This window comes from Salmo trutta, chromosome 1, assembly GCF_901001165.1.
Source record: "Salmo trutta chromosome 1, fSalTru1.1, whole genome shotgun sequence".
Lineage (NCBI taxonomy): Eukaryota > Metazoa > Chordata > Actinopteri > Salmoniformes > Salmonidae > Salmo > Salmo trutta.
In genome coordinates this window covers 81,224,229-81,241,400 of record NC_042957.1, presented here as the reverse complement: position 1 = coordinate 81,241,400, position 17,172 = coordinate 81,224,229, and the positions used below count along the sequence as shown (strand labels likewise).

The 17,172-nt window shown below is 42.2% G+C and overlaps 1 protein-coding gene and 1 pseudogene across 1 annotated transcript in view; one reads left to right on the top strand and one right to left on the bottom strand.

Annotated features, from left to right (window-relative positions):
- Positions 1-17,172, bottom strand: part of LOC115147190 (transmembrane channel-like protein 5) — a 69,376-nt gene that overhangs the window by 32,716 nt on the left and 19,488 nt on the right. Inside the window, exons 11-12 of the mRNA XM_029689271.1 lie at positions 2,579-2,731; positions 2,165-2,328 (exon numbers count right to left, since the gene is read on the bottom strand). Of these exons, the coding sequence (XP_029545131.1) occupies positions 2,165-2,328; positions 2,579-2,731 (317 nt within the window). The remainder of the gene's footprint in view (positions 1-2,164; positions 2,329-2,578; positions 2,732-17,172) is intronic.
- LOC115147198 (apoptosis regulator BAX-like) lies at positions 4,848-6,560 on the top strand (annotated as a pseudogene).

Here is a 17,172-nt window from a genome sequence, read left to right as displayed (position 1 = left end):
TTTTCTATGGGATTAAGGTCTGGAGACTGGCTAGGCCACTCCAGGACCTTAATGTGCTTCTTCTTGAGCCACTCCTTTGTTGCCTTGGCCGTGTGTTTTGGGTCATTGTCATGCTGGAATACCCATCCACGACCCATTTTCAATGCCCTGGCCGAGGGAAGGATGTACTCACCCAAGATTTGACGGTACATGGCCCTGTCCATCGTCCCTTTGATGCGGTGAAGTTGTCCTGTCCCCTTAGCAGAAAAACATCCCCAAAGCATGTTTCCACCTCCATGTTTGACGGTGGGGATGGTGTTCTTGGTGTCATAGGCAGCATTCCTCCTCCTCCAAACACGGCGAGTTGAGTTGATGCCAAAGTGCCCCATTTTTGTCTCATCTGACCACAACACTTTCACCCAGTTGTCCTCTGAATCATTCAGATGTTCATTGGCAAATTTCAGACGGGCATGTATATGTATTCTTGAGCAGGGGGACCTTGCGGGCACTGCAGGATTTCAGTCCTTCACGCCGTAGTGTGTTACCAATTGTTTTCTTGGTGACTATGGTCCCAGCTGCCTTGAGATCATTGACAAGATCCTCCCGTGTAGTTCTGGGCTGATTCCTCGCCGTTCTCATGATCATTGCAACTCCACGAGGTGAGATCTTGCATGGAGCCCCAGGCCGAGGGATATTGACCGTTCTTTTGTGTTTCTTCCATTTGCGAATAATTGCACCAAATGTTGTCACCTTCTCACCAAGCTGCTTGGCGATGGTCTTGTAGCTCATTCCAGCCTTGTGTAGGTCTACAATCTTGTCCCTGACATCCTTGGAGAGCTCTTTGGTCTTGGCCATGGTGGAGAGTTTGGAATCTGATTGATTGATTGCTTCTGTGGACAGGAGTCTTTTATACAGGTAACAAACTGAGATTAGGAGCACTCCCTTTAAGAGTGTGCTCCTAATCTCAGCTCGTTACCTGTATAAAAGACACCTGGGAGCCAGAAATCGTTCTGATTGAGAGGGGGTCAAATACTTATTTCCCTCATTAAAATGCAAATCAATTTATAACATTTTTGACATGCGTTTTTCAGGATATTTTTGTTGATATTCTGTCTCTCACTGTTCAAATAAACCTAGCATAAAAATTATAGACTGATCATTTCTTTGTCAGTGGGCAAACGTACAAAATCAGCAGGGGATCAAATTCTTTTTTCCCTCACTGTAGGTGTGTGTGTGTACTGTGTGTGCGTAGGTGTGTGTGTGTGTGTACTGTGTGTGCGTAGGTGTGTGTGTGTGTGTACTGTGTGTGCGTAGAAGTGTGTGCGTAGGCGTGTGTGTACGTAGGTGTGTGTGTGTACTGTGTGTGCGTGTGTGTGTGTACTGTGTGTGCGTAGGTGTGTGTGTGTACTGTGTGTGCGTAGGTGTGTGTGTGTACTGTGTGTGCGTAGGTGTGTGTGTGTACTGTGTGTGCGTAGATGTGTGTGTGTGTACTGTGTGTGCGTAGGTGTGTGTGTGTGTGTACTGTGTGTACGTAGGTGTGTGTGTGTGTGTACTATGTGTGCGTAGGTGTGTGTGTGTACTGTGTGTGCGTAGGTGTGTGTGTGTGTACTGTGTGTGTGTAGGTGTGTGTGTGTACTGTGTGTGCGTAGGTGTGTGTGTGTACTGTGTGTGCGTAGGTGTGTGTGTGTGTACTGTGTGTGCATAGGTGTGTGTGTGTGTGTACTGTGTGTGCGTAGGTGTGTGTGTGTACTGTGTGTGCGTAGGTGTGTGTGTGTACTGTGTGTGCGTAGATGTGTGTGTGTGTACTGTGTGTGCGTAGGTGTGTGTGTACTGTGTGTGCGTAGGTGTGTGTGTGTACTTTGTGTGCGTAGGTGTGTGTGTGTGTGTGCGTAGGTGTGTGTGTGTGCGTAGGTGTGTGTGTGTACTGTGTGTGCGTAGGTGTGTGTGTGTGTGTACTGTGTGTGCGTAGGTGTGTGTGTGTACTTTGTGTGCGTAGGTGTGTGTGTGTGTGTGTGTGTGTGTGTGCATAGGTGTGTGTGTGTGCGTAGGTGTGTGTGTGTACTGTGTGTGCGTAGGTGTGTGTGTGTACTGTGTGTGCGTAGGTGTGCGTAGGTGTGTGTGTGTGCGTAGGTGTGTGTGTGTGCGTAGGTGTGTGTGTGTGCGTAGGTGTGTGTGTGCGCGTTACCTGAGCACCGTGACGTAGACGCGTGTACGTGGGTTATCGTAGCGCTCCAGTCTGTGTGTGTAGGGTAGTGATATGAAGGTGTTGAGGACACACACTGCTACAGGCAGCAGCAGAGACCAGGCCTCTGACAGGACATCATCCGGACTGGGGGACGCTACCACAGACTGGAGGAATACACACACACACACATCACATGGACCCATACACACACACACACACACACACACACACACACACACACACACACACACACACACACACACACACACACACACACACACACACACACACACACACACACACACACACACACAGTAAACATACATATTACAGGTAGTTCCAGGTGACAGTACAACACATTAAACTGTGAGTGTGTGTTTGTGTGTGTGTGTGGTGTGTGTTTGTGCTACTGACCTGCAGGTTGTGTTGACAGAGGTAGTAGACAGCCACACAGGCCCCAGTAGCCAGACAGACAGACAGAAGCCAGACAGCCAGACGGACCAGACAGGCCCTCATCTTGTCTGACACAGACAGCTCTCTCTCCACTCTGCTCTCCCTTAGAGACTCCTAGACAAACACAGCTATTCAGATGTGTGTGTGTGTGTGTGTGTGTGTGTGTGTGTGTGTGTGTGTGTGTGTGTGTGTGTGTGTGCTTGTTTCATTTTGTCTGTTCCCCCAGCCCCCCAAGGATGCATTTTGCATGCAATAGCCTACTCAACCAAGCTATAAGGTCAGAGTTGGATGTTTCAATATAAATCAACAGTTAGAGGTTTCAATACAAATAAATCAACAGTTAGAGGTTTCAATACAAATAAATCAACAGTTAGAGGTTTCAATACAAATAAATCAACAGTTAGAGGCTTCAATACAAATAAATCAACAGTTGGAGGTTTCAATACAAATCAACTATTAGAAGTTTAAATACAAATCAACTGTTAGAAGTTTCAATACAAATCTGGCGACTCTTTGCTGTTACTGTCATTAAATCGGTGTCTAGTCAAAATACGTGCACTGTCTAGGGCAGTGTTTCTCTACTCCAGTATCTCCAACAGCACACACTTCTGTTGTAGCCCCGGACAAACACCTGATTCAACTTGTCAACTAATCATCAAGCTCTCAATGAGTTGAATCAGTTTCCCCGGGGCTACAAGATGCTGAAGTTGAGAAACACTGGTATAGGGAATAGGGTGCCAGGCCCTGGTCAAAAGTAGTGTACTAAATATGGAATAGGGTGCCAGGCCCTGGTCAAAAGTAGTGTACTAAATATGGAATAGGGTGCCAGGCCCTGGTCAAAAGTAGTGCACTAAATATGGAATAGGGTGCCAGGTCCTGGTCAAAAGTAGTGTACTAAATATGGAATAGGGTGCCAGGTCCTGGTCAAAAGTAGTGCACTAAATAAGGAATAGGGTGCCAGGTCCTGGTCAAAAGTAGTGCACTACAAAGGGAATAGGGTGCCAGACCCTGGTCAAAAGTAGTGCACTAAATAAGGAATAGGGTGCCAGACCCTGGTCAAAAGTAGTACACTAAATAAGGAATAGGGTGCCAGGTCCTGGTCAAAAGTAGTGTACTAAATATGGAATAGGGTGCCAGGCCCTGGTCAAAAGTAGTGCACTACATAGGGAATAGGGTGACAGGTCCTGGTCAAAAGTAGTGCACTAAATAAGGAATAGGGTGCCAGGCCCTGGTCAAAAGTAGTGCACTATATAGGGAATAGGGTGACAGGTCCTGGTCAAAAGTAGTGCACTATATAGGGAATAGGGTGACAGGTCCTGGTCAAAAGTAGTGCACTAAATAAGGAATAGGGTGCCAGGCCCTGGTCAAAAGTAGTGCACTAAATAAGGAATAGGGTGCCAGGTCCTGGTCAAAAGTAGTGTACTAAATATGGAATAGGGTGCCAGGCCCTGGTCAAAAGTAGTGCACTACATAGGGAATAGGGTGACAGGTCCTGGTCAAAAGTAGTGCACTATATAGGGAATAGGGTGACAGGTCCTGGTCAAAAGTAGTGCACTAAATAAGGAATAGGGTGCCAGGCCCTGGTCAAAAGTAGTGCACTAAATAAGGAACAGGGTGCCAGGTCCTGGTCAAAAGCAGTGCACTAAATAAGGAATAGGGTGCCAGGCCCTGGTCAAAAGCAGTGCACTAAATAAGGAATAGGGTGCCAGGTCCTGGTCAAAAGTAGTGCACTAAATAAGGAATAGGGTGCCAGGTCCTGGTCAAAAGTAGTGCACTATATAGGGAATAGGGTGCCAGGTTCTGGTCAAAAGTAGTGCACTAAATAAGGAATAGGGTGCCACGCCCTGGTCAAAAGTAGTGCACTATATAGGGAATAGGGTGCCAGGTTCTGGTCAAAAGTAGTGCACTAAATAAGGAATAGGGTAGCATTTGGGACACAGCCTATTACTGTCCCTCTAAAAAAATATTCATTACTTTAGTTAGAACTTGTTCACGCCTGAATGACAGTACACTCTACATACAGGCGGATGTGGCTTTTGCTCTACCTGTTGGACTGCATGTCATAGTTAGCAACAAACACACACACACACACACACACACACACACACACACACACACACACAGTCTTAGTTTCCCAGAAATATACAATCATTTCCCTTTCTGTTTTGTTTCAGTCGGTGGTGGACAGCCTATTCTACTGGAGGGAACGGTCCAGACAGCCATAACCACTAGTCTACGTTATCTACGCATCTATTGAAACGTCTATATTCCTATCTGTATAGATCTCTGCCTAGAGGTTGTTGTCCAGGACAGGCTTCTCCAGAGGAAGACCAGCAACAGACCCCGCTACTTGTTTTGTTAAACAGTTCAAGAACTTAAGGACTTAAATTGCGCCGGTAAGCGACTTCTCAGCGATGGCAGACGGTGGAGAGAGATAGGAAACAGGCAGAGGAGAGGAGGCTTGCGGTGCAGCCTGAGGTAAAGATGGTTATGACAGAATAATGGATCAAGCAGCTGTAATTCTGAGAGGCTACGTTATAGAGAGATTCTTCAGAGCAGAAGGGATACAGATGTCTCCTGAAGAGCTGGGTGGAACACCTAATGAACTCCAGGGTCATGAGTTAAAAGAGATGGTGGACGGGCTACTGGAGATTACTGAGGAACTGAACACAAATGCTGAGCTTCAACACTTAATAAGTGAAGTCCCGGTCTATTGTATCCAGGATGTTTTCTTTGGAATAACCAAGGAGATTTTCACAGATGGAATCAACTCCGGCAGAGTAGCAGCCCTTTATCATCTGGCCTACAAGCTTATTCACAGAGCACATTCACAGAACCAACCCCAAGTCATTGTTAACATTATCAACTGGACTCTACAGTTGATCAGGGAAAACCTTTACTCTTGGATCAGTCAGGAAGTATGGAAAGCGTCCCGAAAGGTGGCATGGTGGTGCAGCGTGACGCTCCTGGCTACACTGGCTTGTGCTGCAGCCATAGCATACTGGAGGAAACATCGCTGAGCTCTTTACAGGGAGAAGTGTTGTGGACATAGCATACTGGAGGAAACATATCTGAACTCTTTACAGGGAGAAGTGTTGTGGACATAGCATACAGGAGGAAGCAACGCTGAGCTCTTTACAGGAAGAAGTGCCATTGGGGAATTCCAAGTGCCCTGATTTAAATTTAAAAAAAAGCTAAGCATGTGGCAAAACCCAGATAGACGATAGATATAGAACATATCCTCTCCTCCTGTGGAGAATAGCAAGTTAACCCTGGTAGTACAGTATGTAGATATGGGGTCCATTTCTAGCATGAGAGATACTTTAAATATATATATGAAACATGTCGTGAGCTACTCATTGTTTTCTAGCTTTCAAATAGGAACATTCTTCTCTTCTCCTCTCCCTGCAACTCTTCCCCTGATCCTTAGTGTACAAAAGAATGCAGTGTCCTATGTTGTCAACTCTTCCCTTGGTCCTTAGTGTACAAGAGAATGTAGTGTACTATGTTGTCAACTCTTCCCCTGGTCCTTAGTGTACAAGAGAAAGTAGTGCACTATGTTTTCTGTCAATACACCTGGTAAAATAAGGGGGGCTCTACAAAATGTTTTTTTTTCCTTCTCAAAGTATGTTTATATTTTACCCAATTATGTTTTCTCAGTTTTATTTGTCTTGTTTTTAGATTTGTATAGTTTTTCCCTCTTATAACTACAATTGTTCATAGAGAAATAATGAAATTGGATGTTCTGAATCCATGTCCATGCTTGATGTTAAATACAAAAAAGAATTGTGCATCTGGCCCTTTAATTGTGCACCTGGCCCTTTAAATGTGCATCTAGCGAGTGAGGAATGAGCCTTTAATGTGCTGGTCTAGTGACGGTTCTGTACTGCTGCTGCTTATTTCATGGCAAAGTTTGCCAATAACAAATATTAGATACAAATGATTTACTTCCTCATGACATACTTCTGCCAGGTAAAACTACTTTGCAGTTAACATTTAATTGAGACCAGGATGTTGACAGCTGTGCCATACAGATTTCAAAATAGCTGGGAAGAAATGTTTGATGTACCGATTCCATGGCACATATAAGGCACATTTAAGTTGATATATAAAACAAGATTCAAGACTTTGTGCTTATCAGCTAAAATTATTGTACACAATTCTTGCCACCAACAAAATGTTTAATATTTTGGCTATACAATCATTGCAGCTAGATAGAGAATCAATAGACCTTTTGTTCTGGTATTGCCCTCAGGAGCCGTTTTCTGGTCTCAGGTTCAGGAATGGCTGAAAAGGCATTTGTCTAAAATTGACCCTAGAAATAGCATTGTTGGGAGATCTTAGAGACACCTGGTCAGTCAATTACTAATATTCTAATACTCTTAGTAAAATAATTCATCTTCAATTTCTCAATCTCTGGATTCTATTCGATTAGATACAATTTGAATCTATGTTAAACATCACAGCATAGTTGAAAGACATATGGGGCGTAGAAATCTGAAGAGGGTGGCCAGCAGAGATAGGTGGGATGGGCTCAGGGAAACTGAGGATGGGGATGTGGAATTGGAGACAAGTGCGTGTGGAGTTGCTGGGCGGGGGATAGAATGACGGTCAAAGATAAAAGTAAAAAATAAAGTCAAAATAAACAACAACAAAACAGTATGTTGGAATGACAGTGAGGGGCAACGCTGTTAAATCCAATGCCTCTTTGCCTGAGGCTTAAGCCACGCAGGTGCTTGTACACATGCATATACACACACTCATATTCAAACGCACATTTGTGCACACACACAGACACACACACACACGTAAATAGTGCCACACATGCACTGAAATTCATACAGTTGGCCTTGCTGTTTAGATTATAGTTGTCCTTCTTGTTTAGATTACAGTTGGCTTTGCTGTTTTGATTACTGAGGTCCTTGTTTTGATTACAGTTGGCCTTGCTGTTTTGATTACAGTTGTCCTTGTTTAGATTACAGTTGGCTTTGCTGTTTTGATTACTGAGGTCATTGCTGTTTTGATTACAGAGGTCCTTGCTGTTTTGATTACAGAGGTCCATGCTGTTTTGATTACAGAGGTCCATGCTGTTTTGATTACAGAGGTCCATGCTGTTTAGATTACTGTTGTCCTTGCTGTTTAGATTACTGTTGTCCTTGCTGTTTTGATTACAGAGGTCCATGCTGTTTTGATTACAGAGGTCCATGCTGTTTAGATTACTGTTGTCCTTGCTGTTTAGATTACTGTTGTCCTTGCTGTTTAGATTACAGAGGTCCTTGCTGTTTAGATTACTGTTGTCCTTGCTGTTTAGATTACTGTTTAGATTACTGTTATCCTTGATGTTTTGATTACTGTTGTCCTTGCTGTTTTGATTACTGTTGTCCTTGCTGTTTAGATTACAGTTGTCCTTGCTGTTTAGATTACAGTTGTCCTTGCTGTTTTGATTACAGAGGTCCTTGCTGTTTTGATTACTGTTGTCCTTGATATTTTGATTACTGTTGTCCTTGCTGTTTTGATTTCTGAGGTCCTTGCTGTTTTGATTACTGTTGTCCTTGCTGTTTAGATTACAGTTGTCCTTGCTGTTTTGATTACTGTTGTCCTTGCTGTTTAGATTACAGTTGTCCTTGCTGTTTAGATTACAGTTGTCCTTGCTGTTTTGATTACAGAGGTCCATGCTGTTTTGATTACAGAGGTCCATGCTGTTTAGATTACTGTTGTCCTTGCTGTTTAGATTACTGTTGTCCTTGCTGTTTAGATTACAGAGGTCCTTGCTGTTTAGATTACTGTTGTCCTTGCCGTTTAGATTACTGTTGTCCTTGCTGTTTAGATTACTGTTGTCCTTGCTGTTTTGATTACTGTTGTCCTTGCTGTTTTGATTTCTGAGGTCCTTGCTGTTTTGATTACTGTTGTCCTTGCTGTTTAGATTACAGTTGTCCTTGCTGTTTAGATTACAGTTGTCCTTGCTGTTTTGATTACAGAGGTCCTTGCTGTTTTGATTACTGTTGTCCTTGATATTTTGATTACTGTTGTCCTTGCTGTTTTGATTACTATTGTCCTTGCTGTTTTGATTACTGTTGTCCTTGATATTTTGATTAATGTTGTCCTTGCTGTTTTGATTACTGTTGTCCTTGCTGTTTTGATTACTGTTGTCCTTGATATTTTGATTACTGTTGTCCTTGCTGTTTTGATTACTATTGTCCTTGCTGTTTTGATTACTGTTGTCCTTGATATTTTGATTACTGTTGTCCTTGCTGTTTTGATTACTGTTGTCCTTGCTGTTTTGATTACTGTTGTCCTTGCTGTTTAGATTACAGTTGTCCTTGCTGTTTTGATTACTGTTGTCCTTGCTGTTTTGATTACTGTTGTCCTTGCTGTTTTGATTACTGTTGTCCTTGCTGTTTTGATCTTGGATGGTTGGTGACCCTGGTTGCTCCTGTGGGTCTCTCTGGATGGGAGTCTGTTAGATGACTAAATGTAATATAAAATGTTGAGCGGCTTCACTGCAGGTAGATTGTATGTTTTAATATTCAATCAAAAAGTTTTTGGGGAAAGTACTTCTGTCAACCCACACAATGGTTGTCACATCAACTGACAACACACGGAGTGATAGACAAATGCACGCACCACAGACTGGGGAAATACTGCTGGAAATTAATTTGCAGATATTGTGTTAGGTTTGTCTTTTTAAGACAATAGTGGCTAACCAGGGGTGGGATAATGTAAAAGTGGTGTTGATTAGATAGTAGATGGGAGCTTGCGGTGTTTGATATTTGTGAGATTTGTTTGACAGTTAGCGGTGGAACACGTAAAAATTGCATGTACTTTCAGAATTGTTTGGCGAGTTACTCATAGGTGGCTTTCGAGACAGGTGCATGATAATGGTCCATTCTAAATCAAAACAAATTTCACACATATACACTGCTCAAAAAAATAAAGGGAACACTTAAACAACACAATGTAACTCCAAGTCAATCACACTTCTGTGAAATCAAACTGTCCGTTTAGGAAGCAACACTGATTGACAATAAATTTCACATGCTGTTGTGCAAATGGAATAGACAACAGGTGGAAATTATAGGCAATTAGCAAGACACCCCCAATAAAGGAGTGCTTCTTCAGGTGGGGACCACAGACCACTTCTCAGTTCCTATGCTTCCTGGCTGATGTTTTGGTCACTTTTGAATACTGGCAGTGCTTTCACTCTAGTGGTAGCATGAGACGGAGTCTACAACCCACACAAGTGGCTCAGGTAGTGCAGCTCATCCAGGATGGCACATCATTGCGAGCTGTGGCAAGAAGGTTTGCTGTGTCTGTCAGCGTAGTGTCCAGAGCATGGAGGCGCTACCAGGAGACAGGCCAGTACATCAGGAGACGTGGAGGAGGCCGTAGGAGGGCAACAACCCAGCAGCAGGACCGCTACTTCCGCCTTTGTGCAAGGAGGAGCAGGAGAAGCACTTCCAGAGCCCTGCAAAATGACCTCCAGCAGGCCACAAATGTGCATGTGTCTGCTCAAACGGTCAGAAACAGACTACATGAGGGTGGTATGAGGGCCCGACGTCCACAGGTGGGGGTTGTGCTTACAGCCCAACACCGTGCAGGATGTTTGGCATTTGCCAGAGATCACCAAGATTGGCAAATTCGCCATTGGCGCCCTGTGCTCTTCACAGATGAAAGCAGGTTCACACTGAGCACGCGACAGACGTGACAGAGTCTGGAGACGCCGTGGAGAACGTTCTGCTGCCTGCAACATCCTCCAGCATGACCGGTTTGGCGGTGGGTCAGTCATGGTGTGGGGTGGCATTTCTTTGGGGGGCCGCACAACCCTCCATGTGCTCGCCAGAGGTAGCCTGACTGCCATTAGGTACCGAGATGAGATCCTCAGACCCCTTGTGAGACCATATGCTGGTGCGGTTGGCCCTTGGTTCCTCCTAATGCAAAACAATGCTAGACCTCATGTGGCTGGAGTGTGTCAGCAGTTCCTGCAAGAGGAAGGCATTGATGCTATGGACTGGCCCGCCCGTTCCCCAGACCTGAATCCAATTGAGCACATCTTTGACATCATGTCTCGCTCCATCCACCAATGCCACGTTGCACCACAGACTGTCCAGGAGTTGGCGGATGCTTTAGTCCAGGTCTGGGAGGAGATCCCTCAGGAGACCATCCGCCACCTCATCAGGAGCATGCCCAGGCATTGTAGGGAGGTCATACAGGCACATGGAGGCCACACACACTACTGAGCCTCATTTTGACTTGTTTTAAGGACATTACATAAAAGTTGGATCAGCCTGTAGTGTGGTTTTCCACTTCCAGACCTCCATGGGTTGATAAATTGGATTTCCATTGATTATTTTTGTGTGATTTTGTTGTCAGCACATTCAACTATGTAAAGAAAAAAGTATTTAATAAGATTATTTATTTCATTCAGATCTAGGACATGTTGTTTAACTGTTCCCTTTATTTTTTTGAGCAGTATATTATTCAGTATATGTAAAAACAAGATTAAATCAAGAATAGTCTGATGGTGACAATATTAGCCTATCACCTGTGTATGATATATTATCACTTGTGAATGATGTATTATCCCTTGTGAATGATGTATTATCCCTTGTGAATGATGTATTATCCATTGTGAATGATGTATTATCCATTGTGAATGATGTATTATCCCTTGTGAATGATGTATTATCCCTTGTGAATGATGTATTATCACTTGTGAATGATGTATTATCCATTGTGAATGATGTATTATCCATTGTGAATGATGTATTATCCATTGTGAATGATGTATTATCACTTGTGAATGATGTATTATCCATTGTGAATGATGTATTATCCCTTGTGAATGATGTATTATCCATTGTGAATGATGTATTATCCATTGTGAATGATGTATTATCCACTGCGCCTTCTTCACCACGCTGTCTGTGTGGGTGGACCATTTCAGTTTGTCCGTGATGTGTACGCCGAGGAACTAAAAACTTTACACCTTCTCCACTAGTGTCCCGTCGATGTAGATTGGGGGCTGCTCCCTCTGCTGTTTCCTGAAGTCCACGATCATCTCCTTTGTTTTGTTGACATTGAGTGAGAGGTTGTTTTCCTGACACCACACTCCGAGTGCCCTCACCTCCTCCCTGTAGGCCGTCTCGTCGTTGTTGGTAATCAAGCCTACCACTGTAGTGTCATCTGCACACTTGATGATTGAGTTGGAGGCGTGCATGGCCACGCAGTCATGGGTGAACAGGGAGTACAGGAGAGGGCTGAGAACGCACCCTTGTGGGGACCCAGTGTTGAGGATCAGCGGGGTGGAGATGTTATTACCTACCCTCACCACCTGGGGGCGGCCCATCAGGAAGTCCAGGACCCAGTTGCACAGGGGTTACCCAGGGTCTCGAGCTTAATGACGAGTTTGGAGGGTACTATGGTGTTAAATGCTGAGCTGTAATCGATGAACAGCATTCTTACATAGATATTCCTCTTGTCCAGATGGGTTAGGGCAGTGTGCAGTGTGATTGCGTCGTCTGTGGACCCATTGGGGCGGTAAGCAAATTGGAGTGGGTCTAGGGTGTCAGGTAGGGTGGAGGTGATATGGTCCTTGACTAGTCTCTCAAAGCACTTCATGATGATGGAAGTGAGTGCTAGCAATACTACCAATAGTACCTTTAACAATACTAGCAGATTGTTTCTGTGTGTGTACCTTTAACAATACTAGCAGATTGTTTCTGTGTGTGCGCCGTGCGTGGGTCAGTGTTGGGGGTATCGCATTACAGTAATAATATTACTTTTTGCAGTAATGAGTAATATAACAGAGTACTGTTTCAATTTGAGTAATAATATTAGTTACTGATCAAAGACAGGTCGTCGGTACTTTGTTATCGTTCCCTTCCTATGACAGTTATTGATCCAAATCACTATTTGTGATGATCATTATTCCCTCTGTTGGAACAATATTTAAAAATCCCCCTGCCCCAGATTCTAATTGTTTTCATCCTGAGTCTGACGTTCTCTTCATGCAGAGACATAAAAATGGTATCCACGACTTCATCTGACTAAGGGCTTAATTGCCAAAATCTCAGACTCTCTCTTTAATGCAGTATGTATAGAAGATATACACAGCCCAAAGAGACTAGAGCTTTTAAAAAAAAATTATTAGGGAAAACACATTTGTGCGTTTGCCACTAACAGCATTTAATTGGGTCAGATACATACAGATCAAGTTAAGCGATGTGCAAACAGGGAAGTGGCATCAATTTCATTCCAATTCCAACACAACTATAAGAGTCAATCACATGATAAAGGCTATTCCTTACAGTATAGAAGGCACTTTAATGAGAAGCAAAATTGTTTTATTTCAATTCCAGTCAATTCCAGGAATTACACTGACATTTGGTTTACTTTCTGAATTGACCCCAACCCTGGACATAATACAAGTTCAACGTGTTACTAATGAGCGAGTCTAAGTTATTACTCAGCGTCCCCTTCCAAGGGCTTGGACTGATGCACGATAGCAACCAAGCCAATGTAAGTCAGTTTATAACATTCTATCATCGGTTACTCTGAGAGTTCCTCATATCGACATTGGCTGCGGCCTCAGGGCCTGTGGTCCCAACCTTTGAAACGTAATTACAATGTCTACTCCTTCCTCTATTACCAACAGGGATAGGCCAAATGGGGAAGTTCTATCACAGGAGGTTGGTGGCACCTTAATTGGGGAGGATGGGTTCGTAGTAATGGCTGGAGCGGAATTGGTGGAATGGTATCAAATACGTTAAACACATGCTTCCCATTGTGTTTGATGCCATTCCATTTTCTCCGTTACAGCCATTATTGTGAGCCGTCCTCCCATCAGCAAGTGGAAGGAACTCCACTTACTTCCACTGAGATCCACCGAGTTCTATGCAATCTTATAGCCATACCAACTATTTCAATATCAACCATCAGACAGGGCATGCAACCACCTATTGAACGTAGCTTGTTTGAGTTGGAGACTCCATGTGACTTTAAAAATCTTAAAAGGACTTGTGTTGATGCATCTGAGCGTTAGGAGCTTACTTCCTAAACTGGTTTACATCAAAATATTTTTTCTGTTTCTTTACTGAAATACATTTTTCGTGCCAATGTTTTTTTTAGCTAATATCTTTAAGCCTTTGCTTGGGGAAAAAATGTATCCATAACTGTCATAAGTGTTTACCATCCCCCCTCGGCTAATCTTTGTGCACTCGAGGTGTTAACTAGTTTGTTGTCTTCTTTTAATAAATCAGAAGTTATTATCCTGGGTGACCTAAATTATGATTGGGAAAATGCACGCTTCAGACAATCTAAAATACATGTGTAATGATCTAAACCTAACCTAGCTGGTGACTAAGCCTACATGGACCAACCCTAAAGAGGCTTAAAAGTAAACTCTGATTGATCTTATTTTAACAAATACATATGTTTTTACTGGTGTCTTCGCCCAATATTTTAGTGGCCATTGCCCAGTTGTTTGTATCAGAGATGTGAGAATACAAAAATCTAAGCCTCGTGACATCACAAAGAGGAACTTTAAAAACTTCAGTGAACAGGCTTTTTTTACATGATCTTTATTTTAGTGACATTATATTTCAGCTATCCGTGAACCTGATTTAGCTTGCAGCCTTTTTGCAGATGTCTTCAATACTATTGTGGATAATCATGCTTCCTTCAAAAAAATGAAGAGTTAAAGGTAGATTGGATGCCTGGTAAACTCCGGAATTATCAGAAGTCATTCATAAAAGAGATGACGCTTGGGTCAAGTCCAGGAACACAGACTTAGGCCCGGACTGGCAAGCTTTTAAGCAATTGAGGAATCTGTGTAAGACAAATCAGAAAGACTAAATCTGAATATTATGTAACCGCTCTTAAATGGTAATCCTGTTGAATTCTGGAAAACTGTCAAATCCTTAAAGGGTTCTTCCTCTCTGCCACAACAAATTAATTCAGACATCGGCCTAATTACAGAAAAAAATGACATCAATGATGCATTTATTCACCATTTTATTTCAGCGGGCTCTCTCTTTGAAAGAACTTCTCAGCCTATTCACAATGATATTGGGCTGGATGCTGATAGGGGAAACTAGATGAATGTTCATAGAAATGATAGTCAAAGCTTTTCTTTTAGGCTTATTTACAGAAAAATAAGTCCTGGATGCTTTGCTAGCAATAGACCACAAGAAATCCACAGAGGCTGACCAATTGGATCTTGGTCTGCTTAAGTGTGCAGCAGCCATTATTGTTGGCTCAACTACCCACATTTATTATTTAACATTGTTATCAGGAAATATTCCAAAAGTACAGAAATCATCTCTTGTGCTGCCACTCCATAAGGGTGGGCATGGTAGTGATCTTAATCATTAGCGCCCTTTTTCAAGGCTTCCTTTTTTAGATCCTTGGTAAATGTACAACTTTTTTTTACAACCTGAGAAATGTATTTAGAATGTAAACCAATCAGGGTTTAGGCTTGGGCTTAGTACTATTACAGCAACCACTTTAGTTATTAATGATCTTTGTCAATGCTTTAGACACTAAAATGAAATGTGCTGCTTAGTTTGTGGACCCGTCAAACACTTTTGATACTGTTGATCATGCTATTTTATTGAATAAGTTATCCTTGATAAGCCTGAGCTCTGACGCCTGTTCATGGTTTCATGATTATCTTAGTGACAGAACTCAGCTATCGTGATTGATGGGGTTAAGTCTGAATTTCTTGAAGTACATAAAGGTGTTCCGCAGGGGTCGATACTAGGACCTGTTCTTTTCATTATTTATATAAATGCTATTGGTTAAAAAATAAATAAATTGTAATGCAGATTTGTATTTATAATTTTACCTTTATTTAACAAGGCAGGTCAGTTAAGAACAGATTCTTATTTTCAATGGCGGCCTTGTTCAGGGGCAGAGCGACAGATTTTCACGTTGTCAGCTCCGGGATTCGATCTTGCAACCCTTTGTTTACAAATCCAATGCTCTAACCACTAGGCTACCTGCTGCAATAGCATACATACTATTATATATGCTATTGCCCCGACTGCTGACCTGGCTATGACAAGGCTACAGTCCCATTTTGTAGCTGTACAGGAAGCCCTTACTGATTTAAAACCTGTACTTAAATACAGGCAAAACTAAATACATGTTGTTTTCAAATTCTCGTAAGATTGTCTCAGACTGATTACCACTTTACTCATTGGATGGTTCTATAATCGATCGACCCCTGCATACAAATACCTTGGTACTTGGATTGATAATGATTTATCATTTAAAAAAACATACAAATGAGCTTGTTAAGAAACAAAGTAGATGTTTTTTTTTTTTTACAGAAACAGATTTGATCTCGCTCTAGTCAGCAGGAAGCAGATTGTTCAGTCAAGCGTTCTACTTGTTCCTGATTATGGTGATACTATTTATCAAAGTGTAGCTACCTCTACTCTTAAACCCTTGGATGCTGTTTATCATAGCGACCTTCGTTTAATCACAGGAGACAGTTTTATTACCCATCAATGTATTCTTTACCAACAGGTGGCCTAGACCTCTTTGAAGTCACATAGATCACATCATTACACTCTCTCTGTTTACAAAGCCCTGATCCGCAAACTTCTGACTTACCTAAGATCACTGTTAAGATTTAAAATGACAAGTTATCAAACCCGCTCACAGGGTTGGTTATCTCTGGAGACTCCTTTGCTGTCCAGAGAGTTAGGTAAATCAGCCTTTAATTTCCTTGCACCGTTAAATAGCAATCACTATCCGGCTACCGCCAAGTTACTCACCACTGCACTTTAAGGCTGCTGCCCTATATACATAGACATGAAATCACTGGTCACTTTAATAATGTTTACATACTGCTTTACTCATTTCATATGTATATACTGCATTCTATTCTACTGTATTTTAGTCAATGCCACTCCGACACTGCTCGTCCTGACATTTATATTTCTTAATTCCATTATTTTACCTTCAGATTTGTGTGTATTGTGTAAATATATATCTATCTATCTATATATCTATATATATATATATCTATCTATATATATATATATGTGTGTGTGTGTATTGTGTGACCAATAAAATGTGATTTGATCTACAGTATACTTTAAAATTGGAGGAATGTGTGCCTCTAGAGCATTTCAGACGGTTGTTAGGGGACCTTTTTACTGAAGAATGTGTCTTTTTTTATGATTGTGTTTTGCTTTTCATATATTGTTGTGTATAATAATGTGTATTTTAATGTGTATATGAATGTGTAGTTGAATGTTTTTATTGTATTTTGATGTATATTGTGGTGTTATACAGGGCTCATCTGGAAAAGAGACCTTGGTCTCAGCATTGACTCCCTGTCAAAATGAAGGTTAAATAAAAATCTATGAATATATTAGAATGGGGCAATCTGCAGTTCAAACAACACCAAAGCCATCACCCCGCCACTGTTTCGGTTTAACAGCTGAGGGATGGGGCTGGAGAAATGTAACCACTCAAATGCACAGACAGAGCTATGGATACAAGGACTGATCATCCTTGATATCAAAATTATAGTTTCTAACCAT